The sequence below is a fragment of the Neofelis nebulosa genome, chromosome 3, assembly GCF_028018385.1.
Source record: "Neofelis nebulosa isolate mNeoNeb1 chromosome 3, mNeoNeb1.pri, whole genome shotgun sequence".
Taxonomy (NCBI): domain Eukaryota; kingdom Metazoa; phylum Chordata; class Mammalia; order Carnivora; family Felidae; genus Neofelis; species Neofelis nebulosa.
In genome coordinates, this window is record NC_080784.1 from 100,610,060 (window position 1) to 100,626,468 (window position 16,409).

At 37.3% G+C, this 16,409-nt stretch overlaps 1 protein-coding gene across 1 annotated transcript in view; it reads right to left on the reverse strand.

Annotated features, from left to right (window-relative positions):
- FAT4 (FAT atypical cadherin 4) overlaps positions 1-16,409 on the reverse strand; it is a 182,858-nt gene that overhangs the window by 32,518 nt on the left and 133,931 nt on the right. The window contains exons 8-9 of the mRNA XM_058721430.1: positions 10,508-10,758; positions 4,175-8,524 (exon numbers count right to left, since the gene is read on the reverse strand). Of these exons, the coding sequence (XP_058577413.1) occupies positions 4,175-8,524; positions 10,508-10,758 (4,601 nt within the window). The remainder of the gene's footprint in view (positions 1-4,174; positions 8,525-10,507; positions 10,759-16,409) is intronic.

Genomic DNA, 16,409 nt, shown 5'->3' on the forward strand with positions numbered 1-16,409 from the left:
TAAGAAAATCTCACAGTTTCAATTTGTAATGCCACAGACTTTAAAAACCGTTAAAGGGGGGGGTGCCTGGGTGGCTCAGTTGGTTAAGCATCATACTTTGGCTCAGGTCATGATCTCACGGTTCGCGAGTTCAAGCCCCACGTCGGGCTCTGTGCAGACAGCTGGGGGCCTGGAGCCTGCTTCAGATTTTGTGTCTCCCTATCTCTCTGCTCCTCCCCTGCTCACACTCTCTCTCTCTCTCAAAAATAAATAAATATTTAAAAAAGTTAAAACCATTAAAGAAATACAGATTAAATTACAAAAACAGTAAACAGAGTAAAAAATATGGGTGATTGGAAATAGTTCTCATGATCTGATATTGAATGTACACAGGCTTTGAAGAAACCTTTACTAAAGCATTAGTACTTAATTAATATTAACAAAACTAAAGCTGACTGCAATAAATATTTTTAAAAATTCATTCTATGAGGTACACATATGCTTAAGTATCAATCTTGTCTTATGGCTGATTAGCTCTTTAAGATGTTTTGATGCATTTACTCCATCTTCCTTAAGTCAGGTTAGCTGGTAAAGACTACCTGGAAGGAATAACTGAAAATGATCTTTCAGGCATTACCTTTACAAAGAATTAAACAGATACAGACATTTGAACAATACATTCTTCATTTAGTGTATGGAATAACAATGTTTCCTATAAAACAAAACAAAACTAAAACTATCAGACTTGAATGATCTGCTAGTTTTACTGGATGGACTGTGCATGTAGAATTTAAAACAATGAATTACATGAATTCAAAAAATAAAAAATCCATATTAATCATTCGACTTTGTTTTTTTACATCATTCTTGATCAGTTGGATTATCTCCAAGTATGCAAATGAAGACTAAAATGAGCTACGAAGAGGGACAGTATGTAAAATTACATAGTAATTGCAAACTATTTTTGTAATTTCAAATAACTTTCCTTACAGACAGAGGTTATGATCTAATCTTTGGAAGCTTTGGCTCTAGAGTCACCTGAGTGTAGGCTAAGTTTTCTACAACATAAAATAGAAGTAATAATCTTTCTATGCCAGATATTATCTCTTGACACTCAGCATCATTCCTATCCTTCTGAAGTACAGGGCCTGGGAGTCACAAAACTCTCTTTTCTAGACTCCTGTCCAGCAGGGCTCAGGTTTAGATTCTGCCAGGGGGTGAGTTGAATGATATCTGAAGAGTGAAAGCAAAGCAGGGGATGTTTTGGGACTCTTTGCAGACTGCAGGTAGACACGATGATCAGTTGTGGTCCTGCAACGTTCCTGCAACGTTCTTATTGCTGAAGTTAGTGGTGAATTTTCCTGACCTTCATTCTTAGGCAGTTTAACGATATTGTAAGCCATTTCCAAGTACTAAGTACCTTCCTACCTAGAAGTCTGGAAGTAATTTCAGTTCTTGACCAATCTCATTCCAATACACTATCTCATATGCTTTTTGTGAGGATCCAGTAGAAAAACGTACAAAAAGTTCTCAAAAGATATCATGGACTTGCCATAATACTCTATAGCAAATACAAACAAATGTGTGATGAAGAATCACATATAGAAATCACATATAAGAAAAAAATATAAAAATTGTATACATATAAAAAAGTATGTGATGAAGAATCACATACATAAAAAAAATAGAAAGGAGTCAAGTTTATAGTCAAGACTCATTTAGACCATCTTCTGTGCCATGCAAGAGGCAAGTTATTTAATCTCTTTTAACCTATCTGAGACCCAATATCCCAATATTTTTTGCCCTTAAAATAAGAATAATAATAGTGATAATACAGTTTCATTGAATTTTGAGAACTAAATGAATAACTAAGTGAATAATAATGTCTATGATGCAAAGACTTTAAGAAGTGCTTTTTTTTTTTAAGTTTATTTATCTATATTGTGAGAGTAAGAGAGAGCACAAGCTGGGAAGGGACAGAGAGGGAGAGACAGAATCCCAACCAGGCTCTGTGCTATCAGCAGAGAGCCCAATGCAGGGCTTGAACTCATGAACTGAGAGATCATGACCTGAGCCAAGATCAAGAGTGGGATGGTTAATCAACTGAACCACCCAAGCTCCCCTAAAGCAGTGCTTTAAATAGCCACCTAATAAATGATATGCATATTTCATAATGAAAAGAAAGGCATTCCTAAAAGTTTCAACTACTACATTTAGAAAAGTAGGCAATGTACGTTTAAATCTAATGTAATGAAGAAAGAAAGAATTAATGTTAAAGAATTAGTTCTATGCCCAATCATGAAGCAACATTTATGCTGCAATCAGCATATGGTGATTTTGCTCATACCCACGGTACTTTCCCTGTTTCCTATCTCCTACCAAATGCCTTCACACATTTTTCATTTTAGGACTAAGTATAAACTCATTTTAAATCTAAATGTGAATGAGCATATTATACTAAAATGGACAAAAATAATCCTTATTGTTGAATTTTCAACAGAGGAAGTAATTTTTGGGGTTGGAGTAGGAAAGATTGAGGAAGATTTTCTAGAAATTCTGAACTGATAACTTAGATGGAGCCAAATTACTCACGATGCTAAGAATACAACTGTAGTAGGATTCACAACTTGTGCATTGAGGCTTCTGTCTTTTTAGAAATTCTGTGCTGCCCCTCTATAACACCACTACTAATACAACTAATTTACATTACTAGTTATTGAATGCTGGACACTCTGGTGGACGTTTTACAAGCATTATCTTTATTCATTACCACAAGCCTGAAAGATAAGTAAATATGATTAATCTCATTTTGCAGATGGAGAAATTGAAGGTCAGCAAGGTTAAATGACTTTCCAAAAGCTATAGTTAAATCAAATACTATCAAATTCCTGATTCTTTTCATTATACATTATTGTTGCACCTTTTCTTCATCTATACTTCAAGGATATTATTTTGTTAATAGGCAAAGCTTGTATGTTAAACCTTGACTCATTCACACTTGCTTTATGTCACTATCAAGCAATTCAATTCTTCAAATATAAAACCATTAGTATATACATGATGGGCACCTATTTGAAAATACAATATGTAAATGTATTTTCTTATAAAAACTTCTTTTGAAATATTATTCTGCAAGATATTTACCAAATTAAAAAAAAACAAAACTATGTCCTGGTTTTATCTATTTTGCTGGTACTTTAAATTGTGTTTATAAGCCCTGCAAAGCAACCCAATGTAATATATATGGACTAACAATGTATAGTGTGCAAATGACAGCAGAGAATTTTTCTCTCCTCAGACTTATTAAAAGCATAATATTTACACACATTGAAGGTGCACCAACCACTGATCAGTTAGTAGATAGATGATAGATGATAGCTAGCTAGCTAGCTAGATAATTAGAGACAGAAACTTATAGAGATATATGTATATTTGTACATCATACCCTGTTAAAATGCCAAAGACTAGTGAAACATATTTGCTGCTGTATGTTTTATTATGCTTCTAAAATGTCAAGGTAAATTGTGGTTCAGTTCTGTTGTGATTTTCCAGAGAAGTCAGGTATTATGCCTTCTACCTGACTAGTAGAAATACATGGCATTTTAATTTCAATCTTAACACATTGCTCTTGCTGCCCTCAAATATGGATCAAATTTCAGTAATAATGACAATGATTTTAAAAGATCATAAAAATGATGAAGATACACCAAAAAAAAAAAAAAGATGACAATAAAATAAAAGAATCAACAACCATTGTTGACATATTTAGGACATCAAATGGTCCAGGCCTTATGCCCTAGACTTGAGAACACTCTTATTTGAAGACATTATATGGTTTTTGCTCTTGTACAAGACATTTAGCAGATTGAGAGCTTAAACTCTGGAAATAACTGTGTAGGCTTACCACCTGACTCTATGACAAATCTGGGTCATCTTAGAAAACTGACTTACCTTCTCTCTCCTTCAGCTTCGCTATCTGTATAAACTGGAAAATATTTATCCCAACCTCATGGGTCTCTCGTGAAAAGTAAGTAAAATAAATACAGGTAAAGTCCTTAGAACAGTGTGGCCAATAGTAAGTACTTAAAGCATTTGCTATGATTATGGAAAACCATTTAAAAGTGACAAAACACACTGCTTTCTACTATACTTGACATGACTAAAGCCTTAGTGAAAAAGCCAAACATTGTCATACCTGTGTATCCAGTTTTGCAAACACAGTTGAAGCTTCCTGGAACATTTTGGCAGACAGCACCGTTCTTGCAGGGACCAGGCAGGCACTCATTGACATCTCTCTCACAGGCCCTGCCAGTGAAGCCATCTGGGCAGCTGCAGGAAAATCCTCCCACTAAATTGTGACAGGTCCCACCATTGTGGCAAGGGGATGGAAGGCATTCATCTATATCTATTTCACACCAGCTACCAGCATAACCTGGCAGACACTTGCATAAGAAAGGCTGCAGAGGTTCATTTGCCACAATGATGACTGGGAGACTCTCGTGGCTCTTTAATACAGAGCTCACAGCCAGTCTTCTTATACAGCTCCCTCCATTCTGACATGGGCCGTGAACACATGAGTCATGATCCACAGATTCTACCTTTACTCCACTCTGCCGGAGAAGGATCTCTTTGATGCTTTCAAAGAAGGTGGCTACACCACTGGGATTCACATACTGATTATTGTTTCGTTTCACAGCTGCTAAAAGAAACGTTCTATTGTTCTCCTCGTATGCACCATAAAGTTGCACAGCAGTCCCTAAGCCTGTCAGTTGGGAACTGGCAATGCGTAGAAAATGAAGGTAGTGGTTAGTCAAGAAGTCCTTTACTGTTGGAATGCTGAGACGCAGTAGGATGCTGTTATCCACAGTAGCATTAGAAAATCCAGCAAAGAAAACTCGGATATTGCTCGTGACTGTGCTGTGAACTCCATCACTGCTAAGGACAGTGAGATCAAACGTGCCGTCTGTTGACCTTGGCTGTGAATTCAGATCACAAGTACCCCTCGGAATACTGAACAGGCTTGTAACTCCTGAAGTAAGGGAGCAGTGGAAGGTATCTAACACATCCGGATCCTGCGGCTTCACAGAGCCTAATATCCCACCAGGAAATAAATTGCCATAATAATTAACAAATATCTCCACAGTCCGAGACTGTGAAGGATTGTCATTTTGGTCTATAACTGTGATATGCACGGTTCCTGTGGAAGACATTTGAGGAACACCGGAATCCCTAGTAATCACAGACAGGTAGAAGTCTGCAATCTGTTCTCTGTCAATCTCTCTGGTTGTGCTCAGAACTCCAGCAGTGTTCAGACTAAAATAATTGGTGGCAGGACCTGTGCTCAGCAAGTAATAGGTAAAAGGGCCTTGATTTGGAGGGAGATCAGGATCAGTGGACTGAAGGGTCATCACCAGAGTTCCTGGGCGTTTGTTTTCCATAACTTCACCTTCACTGATGGTCAACATAGGTCCATTATCATTTATATCTTCTAGGGTCACTAACAGGGAGGCACTTCCTGTAGCGGAGGGGGTCCCTGAATCAATAGCCAACACCGTGAGATTATAGACAGGTAGGGTTTCTCTGTCTAATTCTGCTGTGACAGTGATCTGTCCCGTCTGTGGATTAATGGAAAAGGCACCATTTTCGTTCCCTGATCCAATGAAGTAAGAAAACCTGCTCCAGCTGGGGACAGAGTCTGAGTCAAAGGCACTGACAAATGTCACATGGGTTCCAGTTGGGACCCCTTCACTGATCTGAACACTGTAGATGTTTAAACTAAAAATGGGTGGGTCATTGGCATCAAGTACAGTGACATTTACAGTGACCTCGTCTATATCGGCACCTCTAATGCTGCCAGAATTCTTGGCCAGTACCTTCAAAGATACCCTCTCTTCTTTTTCCCTATCGAGAAGGCCAGAAACATAAATCTGCCCAGTCTTCTTATTGATCTGGAAACCCTTCTTCCTACTGTTACCAAAAATCAAATAGTGTACCTCCCCATCGGTGCCCAAATCACGGTCGCTGGCAAACACTTCTCCAACAATTGTGCCTTTGGGAGCTGCTTCTGAGATTTCAAAATAGTAAAGTTTGGAAACAAAGCGAGGCACGTACTCATTTGTGCCTTTTAATTGTATATTAACAGTGGCAAAACTGCACCTTTCTTCATCAGGGACATTGAAGGCTTTCACAGTAAGATGGTAGCTCTGCTTGGTTTCAAAATCCAAGAAGCCTTGAGTGGTGATGACTCCTGTGTTAGGATCAATGACAAAGAGGTCGCTGTCAGATGACTGGACGGTGTATGCAATCACAGCATTGGTTCCGGAATCAGCGTCTGTAGCATTTAGGTGGATGACTGTTGTTCCACTTGGGGCATTTTCCAAAACAGTAGGGAAATATTCATCAGGGAAGAATACTGGAGAATTGTCATTCACATCGATCACATTTACAGTCACGCTGCAGTAACCAGTTCTTGCAACCCATCCTCCATCTGTTGCAGTAATAGTCATCTCATGTTTCTGGCATAGCTCATAATCAAGAGCTTTGGCTAGTGTTAATATACCTGTGGAGGAATTGATTGCAAAAATGCCTTCTTCGTTTCCTGAAGAAATACTGTACCTAATTAAGCCATTCATCGCTGCATCTCTGTCTCTTGCAGAAACGGTTCTGACAGTGGCCCCAATACTATGGCTTTCAGGGATGGTTGCACTCATGTGACTTTGAGAGAACTCGGGCGTATGGTAGTTTTCCTCAGTGACAATTATTTGAACAGTTGCTTGGGATGAAAGCGGAGGGTTTCCTTTATCTCTTGCAGTGACAGTAATCACAAAGTTTTGATTTAAGTCAGAGATCAGGGAAGATGCTACTGAAATCCACCCTGTACTGTTGTCCAACTTGAATTTTCCGAAATGATTTTCATTAGAAATCAGATACTCCACTTCAGAATTCAGTCCAAAATCTCTATCATCTACTGCTGTAACTTTGATTAACTTCGTACCGACTTTAACATTTTTGGTGACCGGAGTAAAATATTTACCTTTAAGAAACTGTGGTGCATTGTCATTACTGTCCACTGTGTTGATGGTAACTGTTGTCTCACTGAGTAATGAAGGATTACCTCGATCTGAAGATGTCACTATAAAACTGTGTCTGTTGATGTTCACATTACTGGTGCCACTGACATTTTGGTATTTTAAGACCTGTTTATTGAAAATCTCTCCTGTGGTGGCGTTAATCCTGAAATACTCTGACTGAGATTTTATAAAATAAAAAACTTGCCCATTTGATCCCTCATCAGGATCTGTTGCAGATACCTGAGTCACTTTGGAGCCAATTTCAGTAAGTTCAGGACAATCTAAATAGTAAGAGGGTCTGCTAAATCTTGGAGCATTGTCATTGACATCTGTCACAAATATTGTGACATCTGTACTCACAGTCCACCCAGAATCATGTGCGGAAACTCGGATTCTGTAACGGTCCGTATCTTCTCTATTTAAAGGTCTGCTAATTACAATATCCCCTGTGCTGGGATTAATTGTAAATGGAAGACTTGTGTCCGTTATAGAATATCTACTGATTGCATTTACACCAATGTCTTCATCAGAAGTTGTGACACGTGTAACTGTGTATCCTAAAGGGGAATTTTCAGGAACATAGGCACTAAATATTTGAGAGAACCTTGGGGCATTGTCATTTTCATCTAAAATGTTAATGATGACTTTTACTGAGGTACTCTGAGAAGGGGAGCCTTTGTCCGAGGACTTTATGGTGAGCACATACTGCGATATTTTTTCCCTGTCTAACGACCGAATGCTTCTAATTTCGCCAGTGGCGTGATTAATAGTGAAACTATGTTCTTTGTTGCCATTAACAATTTCATAATCTAACTGTCCATTGGGTCCACTATCCTTATCCATTGCTGAAACAGTAAGAATTTTTCGAGGGGAGAGGTTTTCCAATATTTCAGATACAAATGGATCTTCCTTAAAAACTGGGGAGTTATCATTGACATCTAATACTGTTAAGTCAAGTTTCTCATAAGAGGATAGAGGAGGGAAGCCTCCATCTCTGGCCTCTATCCATATAACATATTTTTGTATCTTTTCAAAATCTAGAGGTTGACTAATGGACACTTGCCCTGTTAACTGATCGATTTGGAATGTACTGCCGAGATTCCCACTTGCAATATAATAGGACAAAGGTTCTCCTCTCAAGGAGGACCCAGTAATGGTGGTGACAAGAGTGCCGACTGGCTGGTTTTCAGGGAACATGAAAGTCTGTTCCTTGGCTCTGACTTTAGGGAAATCTGCCTTGTTCACAAACCTAACAGTCACTGTGGTAGAATCTGTCTTTGGAAATGAGCCACCGTCTTTTACATGTGCAGAAAATGTCACTTCTGAAGCCCCATTTAGTGGTCCAGCTGCCATAATAGCTCCCCTCAGCGGGTCAATGTGAAATTTTTCAGAGTTTCTGCCGGAAAGAGAATAATGCAGCTCAGAATTGGGTCCAATATCAGCATCTGTGACTGTAACCGCAAAGACGAAGGAACCTATAAAAGATGGAGCGTACAGTTATAATCACATGGAACCCAAACAAAACATTTGATAGTGGATTAATGTATACAAAGTATTATATTGCTCCCTAGTATAACTTAATTTTCTCATGATTACTGGGAAGAACAGTAACTCCTATATTATCTCTGAAGTTCCCAAGTCAAATCTACTTAATGGTAGTCTTTAGGGGCTGACCTGCCATTTTCTAACTAAAACCCATATGGTTTACTAGATTTAATACTTTTCAGTATGCCTTTGAGAAAAGCACAGTGAAGAGCAATGGCTAATCATTCAGAATTATAGTTCCTAGGAGAAAAATTGTACATAAGACAACTTTCAACAAACATGATACTATGTGAGTTCTGCTAAGAGCTACGTTTCTGCCCAATGAAAAAAGATAACTGCTCTCTTAGGTCTTAAAGTATCTTTGAATTACCATACATGTAATCAAGTCAACAATATTTTTAATACATTTTTTTAAATTACTGTGATTCTTTAATTCACCATTTTCTGGCAAAATTCTTTTATCTGTGATCTATTATCACATGGAGACAAAATATATATACATATATGAATACATATATTCACAAATCAATTAGAACAATTATAAAGTAGTATGAAATAAGAACTGAGGAAGAATGGAGTCAATTTGGATTCCAAAAGTTAGTGCTTGGGATGAATGCCAATGAAACAGATTGTAGCAGAAATACGCAGGAAAACTGCCATAAGGACATGTTTTTGATGTACTCATTCAAAAAACCTTTTCCAAACCTGTATTCATACCCTACAGTAAAGTTTGTGACAAAAGCGAAAAGTCTTTTATTAAGGCCAGTGATTCTTATTAATTATAATAAGTCTAATGAGGAAAAGATGCTTAAGCATTACATACTCCCTTTTTATAGGGGATGCTATATTGCATCACCACACACTGGATGTAATTAGAATCATGCCTGCCGGCATCATTTCAGCTACAGGCCTTCATCAGGGATATATGACTTTGATATTGACATTTCCTTTTGATAAAAGATTGGCACAGAAATTTATGCATTTTATACTTTGAATTGGTATCAATCTGACATTCTCAAGTGAATATGAGATCAAACATCACTGAGAGAAGAGATCCTGGATCCATTTGCTTTTTCTTCTAATTAAAAGTATTTTAAAGCAAAGCAGATCAAATTAATTTGGGCCTATATTTGTATATTTTCCTGTTTGGAAACACATCTCAAAGATTACAAATGGCAGATTATTTGTGCAGTTCTTTAGAGAGCTTGCCATTTTTTACAAACAAGCAAATGAAACCAAAGTAAATTTAAATGAAGGAAGATAAATGCATATAGTGTCATATGAAAGTGGTCACTAATGTCTTCATAAACTTACTAACAGAAAATCTTCATCCGTCAAAACTGGAATAAAATATTAATAATAATAATTCATTAGAATTATTCACTCATTAAATATTTTTGAAAACCTACCTATGAAGGATTAAAATAAAATCTTTATTTTCTACCCACAAATATAGTTGAATGCTTTCTGCCTCTCAGATGTTTCAGGAAATAGCATATGGCAAAAAGAAAGGAAGAAAGGAAGAAAGAAAGAGAGAAAGAAAGAAAAAAGAAACAACGTCTCTCCTCTCAGGGAATTTACAAACAAATTACATCTCTGGGCAGAACCCTTCTTGACTATGAAGTGACTATTTTAATCATTTGAAAATATTCAAATTATACTAAGAAACAGTACCAGGAAAGATGTAGCAACTATAAAATCTTAAACACAATCGGGTTAAAATAAAAAAAAAATCATTTATGAAGATTCAACATTCCTTCAGTTTCGTTAGTCAAAACAAGTTGAATTTAGAGGATCTATGAAGCTAAGCTGTATCAGAAATATTCATATAAAAGTAACAAAAATATATTTATAGAAAACGTCCAATGTATAGATTGCATTTATCCATGACACCTCAGAGTTGGCTTGATTACCTGGAGGAGTAGGAGACGGGATGTGTGTGACATATGGGTGATGTTGAAATCTTGGTGGGTTGTCATTGACATCAGTCACAGTGACAAGAACACTGGCAGAACTGGAAAGAGGCTCCGGGGATCCAGCATCACTGGAGACCACAACTAAAGTGTAATTCTCTTTTGTTTCCCTGTCTAGCAATGCACTTGTGATGATTTGTCCTGTGGATGGGTTGATGGTGAACTGAGAGTTTCCACCAATGATTCTATAACTAAAGAGAACAGAGATGGGCATATTTTTTCTGGTGTTCATATTGTAGCATCTATTCACTATGATTTAGAAACTGAGGCAGAAATGTAAAAACAAATCATTAGAAGTACAATCACACAACAATTAAAGAATATGGCTAGAAGATAAATATTTCAAATTTTATGTATCACATTGACAATCTTTACTGTGAGATGTCCAGTGAGCTCAAGCAGGTCCTCAGAAGATCTCTGGATTTTTTGGATCATGCAAGTCCCAAAAATATACCCAGAAGACTATTGTGTTATAAATAAGTGAACCTGAAGGCATAAATCAGGGCCTCGCTCTAATATTGCGGTTAGTGGCCAGGATCACAAATGGACATCTGTTAAATGAATCTAAAAATTACTTTTCTGCTGTGTACCATAATAAACCAGAGAAGATAAGTTGAAGATCTTATTTTTTAAAGACAAAACACTGTATTTGACATCCACCGCCTACCCAGAACAACTAAAGAACTGATTATTTATACAGAGACATTCCTGCTTACTAATTCTCTCATTTGTCATTCCTCATATAGCTATGTTTTTCTTTCTTGTTGTCAGGAGAGGTATGACATTTTCATGGATATTCTGATGCTAACCAGATTGGTTAACAGGCAGGAGTTTCCTCTGAGAACACCTTCTCTCTTCTTTATGAAGAGAAAGCTATCTGTGTATTCCTCAGAGGTCAACTAGAAAAGAAGTAGCTAAGCTTGAAGGTTCAGAAACTGGCTATGGTCCATTGTTTTTAGAGTTGGAGAGTGGCAAGGAAATGGATGTCTTTAAAAGTCTTCTCCTTTAGACTAACAAAGAAATGGCCTTGTTAGAATTAACTGCATGTTTCTATAATTTGGTTTGTGCCCATGAAAACAAAGCAACAGCAAGTATATCTAACAGTAGAAAAAGGTCTACATTGCAGTAAGTGGAATGGGCATTCCTCCTATTAAGCTCACAGTTTAAAACTAACATTCAGCAATTTTATCCTTTTTAGAGAAATAATGAACTACTCAGGAGCTGATATTTTTAAAAAGTAGAAGTCCTATCAAATGATAACAAAATAGAAAAAAAAAAGGTAGAGGGGGTGTTTGGCTGAGAAATGACTTCAGTATTTACAAAGTACTTGATATCACTCAGACTTTCAATACATTTTGGCATACTCACATGCCAGGATCAGCAGTAAATGAGAATAGCATTTCCTGGACCAGAAGTGACTCTTTATAAAGTATAATTACTGCCTTTATACAGTAGATATCTATTCCCTTTATCAAAATAAAAATATCACAGGTTTGTAAATGAATTCTTAAAGTTATAAAATCAGGACTTATGAAATAATCAAATTATTTTACCCTTTCAATAAATTCTGTAAGAACCTGAATTATGAGAATTGTGTCATCTTATTCTGAGAAACCTTGGGTCTATCAGTAGATGTAGAAACTATCAAACAGGGAAAAAGAGCAATTCGTAACTCATAGCACCACAAACTTTTTTACAGCTTTATGACAGCAAAGTTCAGGGATTGATTAAATATTACCTCAATTATTCACAAATACAAATAAAGTTAAAATGATGAAAAATGCATGCAAATTTAGATTTGGATATTTGTCTATGACAAGACTGTGATGTATTAGGAAGAGCAACATGTTGAAAGGCAAATGATGTGAGTTCTGAAGTAGGCTCTAGGCTCTGAGCTATTTGTTAGCACAGAGCACGAGGCGGGACTCGAACTCACAAACCACGATTCCATGACCTGAGCTGAAGTCGAATGCTCAACCGACTGAGCCACCCAGGAGCCTCTCTATTTAAAAGTAATTAATATCTTTACTATTTTTAAACATTAAAAAAGAAACTGTCACACTAGTATGTGATTTTTTTTCTAGGCTTTACCTAATTCTGAAGTGTATCAAAAGTCTATTTAAATTTTTTAATGTTTATTTATTTTTGAGAGAGAGAGAAAGAGACAGAGATTAGGAGGGGCAGAGAAGAGAGGGGACACAGAATCCAAAGCAGGCTCCAGGCTCTGATCTGTCAGCACAGGGCTCGATGCGTGACCTGTGAGATCATGACCCGAGTTGAAGTTGGATGTTTAACTTACTGAGCCACCCAGGAGCCCTCCAAAAAGTCTATTTTACATATGAAGTATTCTGAAAATGCCTCACAATATCTACAGTATCAGTTTTATCTGATATATACTTGTAAGTTAAAAAACACACACATATAGAAGGGACACAAGTGGCTCTATAAGTGGATAGACGTTCAAGATAACATGCCCAGGTTTGCCTTTCCTCTATCACCTGAATCCTGGTTTAGTTCTCATCCCTTCATGAAGATCTTTCCTCCTTCTCTGGTCCAAAATTTCTTTTATGGATATTAACTTTATCACATTGGGTTTTGTGCTGTCCTTTCACACCTGAACATCTATGCTGGGGTTTAAAGCTCTGCAGCATCTTACCATGTCCTTATACTGAGCACAGGCTACAAGGCACTTTATATATGCTCTCGTTTAGGTTCAAAACAATCCTGACATTTTGGTTTTGTTTTGGATTTTTTATAGATAATGAATCTGAATCTAAGAGAGACTAATACACTTGCACAACAAAGCACACTATCTACAACAGGTCAATCTAGACTTTGAATTTGAAAATCTAGTCTTTAGGACTCAACACCCACTTGTTCTATCATACTACAGTATAAAGAAGGTAAAACTCAGCTGGAGTGAAGGCAAGAAATGCTGTACCTGCTTGCTAAGACTAAAAGGAACTAGTGCTCAAGGTGTGTGTCAATGTAGAATTGGTTTCCATTGATTTGGTTCGGTGCAAATCAACAAATATTTATTTGCAGATTCAAGAATAAGAAATTACTGTTTCAAATTATGGGCATAGACTGACATCATTGTTACCTAAAATCTAAATCACTTTTGCACTTTTAAAGCTAAAATATCACAATTTGATTTTTTAATCTTTTTTTTTTTTTTTTTGGCTTCTTCCTGACATCTACTAGGAGCATAAAGCACTGTGCTGTATGTTGCAAGAATACAATAATTCAGTTTCTGTATTAAATTGTGTGCACTTTGAAACACAATTCACTTGGACATGAATTTTTACCTCACTTCTAACACTTAAATTCATAAAATTCCTTCTTTCTAAGTCTTTTCTCTCCATTTATAAAGTGTCGATCACATATACGTTCCTTTCACTTAGTACTTTGGAGCATTAAATGTAATTTCATATGAAATGCACTTGGTATTGTAATTGGTACATGATGAGAATTAAAAGTCTAGTTTTACACACATAACGGAGTATATACACATATTCAATTATAATATAATACTCTATCATATATAATCTATTATAATCCATCTACATATTTAGTCAAATGTCTAGGTGGACTAATTGATAGACACTTGGAGAAGTAGGTGAAAATCCTGTCCTCAAGCTTACATCCTGAATGGAAGAAAGAGAGAAATACAAAACAAGGCAGTACATTCAAGTAGAAGCATTGCTCTAGTTATCCGAAAGACAAAGAGACCACTTTTGACTGGAATGATTAAAGGAAAGCTTTCTGTGAAGAAGGCTAAAGTTAAGCTGAGCTTTAAAGGAGCTACCCATCTTGCAATAGTGGTGAAAAAGGAGAAAGGTGGTCTAGGTCAGGAGTCAGCAAATTTTTTTCCTTAAAAGGCCAGTGCTAGTCAATATGCCTCTGCAGGCCATAAGAGCTCTGTTGCAGTACTCAGCTTGCTGTTGCAGGACAAAAGCAGCCGCAGACAATACATAGATGAATGGGCATGGCTATATCCCAATACAACTTTACTTACAAATGCAGGTTTAGCCTATAGATTGCCATTTGCAGAACCTGGATCTAGGATACAGAAGAACTCGAACAAAGCCATAAAGCTTGGGAAAGCACAGATCCTTTTCCCAGGGGCAGAAAGTGATCCAGTGAGGCTGAAAGTTTGGCTATATGTTGAGGGTTTGTGCAGAATAAGCTCGGGAAGACGCTGGGGCCATTTATGGAGTGACTGGAATATGGAGCCTGGGCATTATGCCACAGGCAAACTGGAAGTTGAAGGATTTTGAGGAAGGGAGTATCACTGTTAAAGCTGAGCCACTGAACGCCCAAGCTGGTTCATATTACTGCCGTTGCTCTCTCATTCACTGACTCAGGCTTTGCTTCATCCAGACTACTTCCTACAGTACCGAGAGATCAATCATCATAAAACGTAAACTAGTCGCGTGATTGCCCAGCTCGAACAATTCAGTTGTTTCTCCCATTAGACACAGAAAGGTGTGTGACTTTTTTCATATGATATACAAGGCCCATTCCTAATCCACACTGACCATACGGAACCGCTTTGCTTCTCTGATACCATGTTTCTGCAGAGCCCTTTGCCTTTGTGCCTGTTGTTGTCTTTGCCTAGAAGGTCTGTCATCCCTTATTTTGTGATAAGCTACTTCTCAGTCTTTCCAGAAATCATCAAGTACTTGAAGCTTCTACTGATTTCTTCGAACAGCATCGAGTATGCTATTCTTTCCACCCATTCTGTGCGTAAACTATACTTGTTGCAAAGTACTATAATTTCAAGATTACAAAATTATCTCCTATACTGAACTGTTCTCCTTGTGGTGGCTGGAGGTCCTAACTCGTTGGAACTTAAAGTGCCCAGGACATAGTGAGGGCTTCAAAATTATACAGTACAGGGTAGTATAGAGATTAGAAACCAGAGTCAGGGAAGAAAGTTAATTTTTATTATAATAGTCCAGGCATGATGTAATTGTGGATTGAACTAGAATCTTGGCAGGAAAAATGCACAGAAGAGAATGGGTGCCAGAGGCCTTAGTAAAGAAGAAACATGAGAACTTGTCCACTGACTGAGTATAGGGGGAGAGGGTGACCCCTGGCTATCCAACATCGATGAAAAAAGCAAGACAGCACCATTAAGAGAAAGCAGAATGCCAAGATGAGAAACAGGAAAGTTAGGAGCTTCTGATATGCTGTGCTCCTGCTGCCAGCAGATCCTCCAGGTAGAGATGTCTCCTACAGAGTTAGAAATACAGGAAGGGGATCTCTGGGATGGAGTCAGAATCGACACCACAGATTTAGAGGCTTCTGCATAGTTTTCTGGGTGGTTGCAGCTGTGAAAATTGAAATATTCTCCCTCTCCTTCTCTCTCTAGCTCACGCTCTCTCACTTTTCTTGCTCTCTCACTCTTTTGCTCTCACACACACACCAAAAAAAGAAAAAAAAAAAAGGACTGAGAAAAATATTATGGGGAATATCTAAATTACTTTGCAAAGAGAGAAAGAGGAGATTAGAAGGTAAATTAGAAAGTTTGGTCAGAAATGCAGAGTGAGAAATAAGAGTTAACATTTCCATAGACACTGACGAGAAAAAAAAAGGTCAAAAAGAAAGGATGATCTGTGGTGCAAATATTGCAAAAGGTAAAGGAAAATAAAGACTCAGAAAAAGTCACTGAACTTGGTAAATTTCAGCAGAACCTTTGGATAGATTATTTTTTCATAGATCAATGGAGGAGAAAAACCAGTTGGAAGATTTTTGGGAAAAAATGGCTGGAGAAAACTGAGATAATGACCCAGTCTCTCAAAAGTGTGATATAAAAAAAAAAAAAAAAAAGTGAGTG